Source organism: Macaca mulatta, chromosome 6, assembly GCF_049350105.2.
Source record: "Macaca mulatta isolate MMU2019108-1 chromosome 6, T2T-MMU8v2.0, whole genome shotgun sequence".
NCBI classification, from domain to species: Eukaryota; Metazoa; Chordata; class Mammalia; order Primates; family Cercopithecidae; genus Macaca; species Macaca mulatta.
The window spans coordinates 94686948-94692947 of NC_133411.1; the positions used below are offsets into that span (position 1 = coordinate 94686948).

The following is a 6000-nucleotide window of genomic DNA, read 5'->3' on the forward strand; positions in this document are numbered from 1 at the left end:
AGGACTGACCTCCCCACCCTTTTCGCCCCACCGTTGTCACTCCTGCTCTCACAGAAGAACTCACCATGGCGCCTAGGATAGGTCGTGGACCAGACACCCCGGAGTCCCCGGGACAGTCCCAAACCTCTCACCTCCCGGTCCTTGAGCCGGGAGCCTCTCAAACAGCGAAAGAGAGGGTCTTCCGGCTCTGCCGGAAGTTGTGCGCGCGCGGGACAGGAAGTTCCTCCCTTCTCCAGAGCGCCGTCGACCCCACGCCACGCAGAGGTGAAGATACGCAGGACGTCCTCTAAAGCAACTTCCGTGGGTGCCAGGTTATGGGCTGGGGGCGGTGCTGACCTTGAGAGCGCGGAGGAGGCGCAGGCGCAGCACAGGTACGTCGGCGGGCGGAGCGCAGTGGCTGCGCTTGCGAGGACCCTGAGGTAGGTTGGGTGGTTTCAGCAGGAACGCATCCACTGTCTGAGAGGTGACGGAGGCACACGTTGGTGTGGGGAGCGGGAGAGGGGCGGGAGGGGTCCGGGATTGGGAGTGAGGGTGCGCGAAGGGAGTCGACTCCAGACCCAGGTGATTTAGAGTGTCAAGACCGCGTTTGGCCGTCGTTTTGTCTCAGCTTAACTGACGCCCTCTTTTTACCCTCTAGCTTTCCCGACTCGGTCCCTTATTAGCATATCCTCATTTCCGCAGACCTGCCCCTCAGTTGCTTCTGTTCCCTGCTTTAGTGGGTACCGTAGCTCTCCCTCCCTCAGGGCAATGGAATCTCATAGTGAGAAGTTTCTTCACTATTCACAGGTGGCAATTGAAGTCGGAAGAACATCTACCAAGAGCAGAGAAACCAGGAAGAAAATTCTGCCTGTTTAATACGTTCCAATATGGACGTTTTCCATATAGGTATCTGTCTGTATCTGTGATCTATATCTATGATATAGACAGATATGTATCGATATATCGGGGTTCTCAGCCATCCAAAAGAAGCATGCACAGGGCCAGTTGCTTTATGTCAGGAAAGGGGATACAGACTGAATGTATGAGGGGTTTTCTTTTTCTATCTGATATATATCTATATCAGATGCAAATAAGTGAAACTCTCATACACCTTTTAATTTTGTGTTTTTCCCAAACTCTATTCCAGTCAACTTTTTCTGCCTTTTTATTTGATTATAATGAGACGTCGTACTGGAGGCAGGCTTGAAATGGATATACAGAGCACTTTCAACCCAGAAATTTGTCTCACGACTTGGGGATCCTTACTTAAATTGTAGCTGTTAGTAATTTCATCCATGAATTCACTTTGTGCCATAGTGTGACGTTTTTTATAAAGTTGGAATTGGGAAGGGAAACTAGGAAGTTTTGAGGGAAGTTAAGAAGGTTGAGTAGGCAGGTGTATAGATACTAAATTTCACCCTCCTTATCAGAGTACCTGGAGGGTATGGTATCCAAGCTGTATATGACCCAAAGGAATCGGAGTTCTCAGCCATCCAAAAGAAGCATGCACAGGGTCAGTTGCTTTATGTCAGGAAAGGGACACAGACTGAGTGTATGAGGGTTTTGTTGTTTAAATTTGGCTTTGTGGGGGGACGAACAGCGTGACAATTAAAGAAGATCTAGGAATCGTAAGTACTGACAGAATAGCTGGAGGGGAGGTGAGACTGGAGAATAGTTTGTGAAACAGATCCTGCTGAGGATGAATCCAGAACTTCCTGAAGGGTTCCGCTTCTGCTGTGTAGGGACAGGGTTGTAAATAGACAAGCCACAGGGCACTTGCAACTGGTAAGTGTGGTAGAGAGGGGCTGGAATTGTCTGTTGGTGTATCTGTGGGAAGTAGCTGCTATCCATGAGGAAGAAAAGATGGAGAAGGTAAGTGGCTATCAACCTGTCAGAAACAACACATTCTGTGAAATTGTATTCTTTCATTTCTGACACTGTGGTTCTTAATATCTGTCCTAAACCTGGCAGTCATTGAAGTTCACAAAGTATCTTCTATGTGACAGTAAAACTGGGATTACTATCAGAATGGAATCCATTCCTGCCAGAGTAAAACCATAAAAAGAAATCGTAGTTTTGATTATCTGCTTATCATTTTTAATAGATCATGGAGTTCAATGTTCCTTATTTAATCAAGTTGATAAATAACTTGATTACTATCCTTTAATGTTCTATTTCACACAGTTCTCTCAATTACATGTGAAAAATCTGTAATATAAGTAATGCTATTTAATGATTAAAATGGATATATGTTTTAAGGAAGTGCCACCCAGTCTTTTTTATTTTGTAGAATAATAATATTATCTGTTGGTTGCCTGCCTTGAAGTAAAATAATTTTCCTGTTTCCATTATTTAAAATAGGTGGGTGTCTTTGACGAAGATATAAAGAAAGGGCACGGTTATGAAAGGGAAGAAAAGATAGATGATGGAGATGAAAAGAAATTCAGTAGTTTCAGCAAGGGAATTAGGAGCATAATCTTTGAGAAAAGTCTTGGTTGCTTACCATTTGGGCTTTGTGATGAGTTGAAATATCCTGAGTGAGAACTGTTCTCAAATGCTTTCAAGACCAACAAAAAGTTATGATACCCACACTGACCTGGAACTCTTTCAACCATTAAGATATATCACTTTTTCATAGTTCAGTCCATATTTTTTGCAACATGTTCTGATTAGTTTTTCTGCTAAGAAATTTCTGCTGTTTCTGAAGAAGTATAAGTGTCGTATGCTTTCATTGTAATTTTTTTTTCCCTAATGTATACTGTTCTCCTAATTAGACTATAAATTCCTCCAAGGCTGGGACCTTGTTTTGTTTTCCCGCCTTCCCCTTAAGAAATATCATTTAAGTGAATGTTGTAAAAGTTACTTCATTTAAATTGCCCTTAAAATGCTTTATGACAAATACTTATTTGTAGTCATACCTATAATGGTAAAAAGTTTGTTGCAGTCTTACATACAATAAGATTGATCAATTGTTATATATGCTTAGTGGAATTTTATCTAGCTCTTAAAGAGTCATTAGACTAGTCTTTCTAATGGAAATGTTTATTGTCTAAGTTAAAACAGCATTTTAGGCTGGGCACAGTGGCTCACTCCTGTTATTGCAGCACTTTGGGAGGCTGAGGCGGGAGGATCACTAGAGCACAAGAGTTAGAGACTAGCCTAGGCAATATAGAGAGACCTCTTCTCTAAAAAAATTTAAAAATTACCTGAGTGTGATGGTGTGTGCCCACAGTTCCAGCTACTCAGGAGGCTGAGGTGGAAGGATCACTTGGACCCAAGAGGTAGACATTGCAGTAAATCAAGATCATGCCACTGCACTCCAGCCTGGGCCACAGAGCAAGATCCTGTCTCAAAAAATTAAAAAGCATTTTATAGACTGCATGTTTGTGTCCCCTCTCCCTCCACACCAAAATTCTTATATTGAAACCCTAATCTCCAATGACATGATATTAGTAGATGGGGCCTTTGGGGGGTGATTAAATAATGAGGGCGAAGCCCTCCATGGAATTAGTGCCTTTACAACAAGAGACACTAGACAGCTTGCTTCCCCTCTTTCTTTGCTCTTCACCATGTGAGGACACAGCAAGAAAACAGACAACTACAAATCAGGAAGAGGGCCTGATTTGTGCCAACCATGCTGGCACTCTTCTCTAACTGCCCAGCCTCCAGAACTGTGAGAAATAAATTTCTGTTGTTTAAGTCACCCAGTTTATGGTAGTTTGGTTTTAATGCAAAGAGTGATAATATATATTTTTAAATCTACTTTGGTAATTTGTTAATTGGAGTAAAGAGTCTGCTTACATGTTACATAATTACTAACATATTTGGATTTAAGTTTGTCATTATTCTTATTTTATCTGTCCCGCCTCTCCTATTTTCATTTTCTCTCTTTTGCTTTTTTGATTTTTTTTTTTTCCTTAGGCCATAGCACCTGATATTCCCAGGCAGACTCTCATCCAAGTGCCAATCAGCCCCAACCTTACTTAGCTTCCCAGATCAGATGAGAACAAGCATATTCAGGGTGGTATGGATATAGACCTTTTAGATTATTTTTAATTATTCCATTTTTTCTACCTCATAAGCTTGACAGGTATCTTTTAGTATCTTTTTACTGTTCACCTCAGGTATTAAAACATGGAACCTTGGTTTATCATCTTTAAGATAATTTGGTATTATACTTCTTCCGGGACAATGAAAGGACCTGAGAACACATCAACTTCATTTACTGCCCTACCTCATGTTATATACATTATATATTCTTGATATGTATTTCCTAAATTCTCAAGACTTTTTTTTATACAGTATGAATTTACATTTCCCAAACATTAACTTTTTCTCTTGTGTTTTGTGGTTCCTGGATTCTGAGCTTCCATCTAAGATCTTTTTTCTTCTTGAAGGACGTACTTTCATATTTCTTTGACTGTCTACTGGTAGCAATTCCATTCAGATTTTCTGTCCTGAAACTGTCTTATTTTACTTTTATTTTTTAAGAACCTTTTTGCTGAATTAGCAGCTATTTTATCATTTTGGAGATATATTTTATTCCTTCTGGTTTCCATTATGTCCTCTGAGACATGATGTCCATTTTGTTTTTTTCTCTTCAAAGTATATGCCACAGTATAATCTCTTTTTTTGAATGGCTACTTTTAAGAGGTTTGTCTTAAGTTTGATGTGCCCACATGTGTTTTGTGTTTGTTTGTGTGTGTGTGTGTGTGTGTGTGTGTGTGTGTGTGTTTTTCCCTCTTTGAGATTTGTAATGTTTCTTGAATCTGGATGTGATGTCCTTAGGCTGTTTGAGAAAATTCTTAGGTATGTTTCATCAGACATTGCTTCTGCCTTCACTCTCCTTTCTCCTCTTCTTTTGATATTCCCCTTACATGTGTATTTGAGAGTTCACTTTGTCCCTTGTATCCATTTATTTTCCTATCTGTTTCATCCTGGATATTTCTTCTTAACTTTCAGTTCACTATTTTCTTTTAGTAGTCTCTAATCTGTTAAAAAAAAAAAATCTCTCTTGAAGCATTTATTTTAGTTATATTTTTGGTTATCAGTTCAAACATTTCTACTTGATTCTGTTTTATTGTTTCCAGTTGTTTACCCAATATCTCATCTTTTATTTTCTCAAACATACTAATCATAATTACTTTAAAACCTGTATCTAATAACTATGGTGTCTGCTATTATCTGACACTTTTCTTGTTGTTATCACATTTTCTTGTTTTTATGTCCCTTATTTTTATGTTATTTTATATTATTTATTTTATAAACATTATAAATATATAAAACTTGGTTTAGGCTATGCTTTAATTGAATGTCAGAATTGTTTTGATTGAATTGTTTATGGGGAAACTATACTTTGAAGTCCAATATGATGGTGTTTTCTAAAGAAAGAATTCATGTCTCCTGGCAAGACCTTTGGACACTAGTAATCCAAGATCATCTTAATCCAGTTAGTGATAGAGACAATTAGAATATAGGCAGGTCTACTTACTGTTCATACTTTCTCTCAGAATATAGACCTCTAAAGTTCTAACCCAAGCATGCAGAGTTTACCAGACCAGGCCCTAAACTTCAGTTTTTGTCTTTTTAATTCTATGGGTGAGAAACTCTGTTCAACTTTTCAGCCATCATCTCAGGAATCAGAAGATACTCCAGAGGAAAAGCTAATATAAATGCTGGATTCAACAACTCTGTTTTTTCCTTCTGAATACTTTATTGTCTCTAACGCTCTCAGATGTTTGTTTTATATTTTGTCCAAGCTGAGTGTGGTAGCTCACGTCTGTAATTTCAGCACGTTGGGAGGCCAAGGCAGGAGCATCCCTTGAGGCCAGGAATGTGAGACTAGCCTGGGCAACATAATGAGACCTTTGTCTCTTGGAAAAAGTAAATAAATAAATAAATATTAGAAGTGAAAATGGGGACATTGTTACAAATGCTGTAGAGATTGGTGAGAAATTACGAACAACTTTATAATGGGAAAATATCAATGAAGTAGACAGTTCCAGAAAAATGTAACTTTTC

General features: G+C 39.1%; 1 protein-coding gene and 1 long non-coding RNA gene across 7 annotated transcripts in view; one reads left to right on the forward strand and one right to left on the reverse strand.

Annotated features, from left to right (window-relative positions):
- The window catches only part of TMEM161B (transmembrane protein 161B), a 73827-nt gene extending 73628 nt beyond the window's left edge, over nt 1-199 (reverse strand). For all 6 annotated transcript variants that reach the window (XM_001085376.5, XM_028849564.2, XM_078004963.1 and 3 more), the window contains exon 1: nt 65-199. In XM_001085376.5, the coding sequence (XP_001085376.2) occupies nt 65-67 (3 nt within the window). In that variant the 5' untranslated portion in view covers nt 68-199. The remainder of the gene's footprint in view (nt 1-64) is intronic.
- A 61-nt stretch (nt 200-260) lies between these two features.
- On the forward strand, nt 261-3682 carry LOC106998831 (uncharacterized). Its single transcript, XR_013418416.1, has 3 exons — nt 261-419; nt 787-885; nt 3212-3682. It is a non-coding gene; the product is annotated as an uncharacterized LOC106998831 (long non-coding RNA).
- Nucleotides 3683-6000: the final 2318 nt, after the last annotated feature.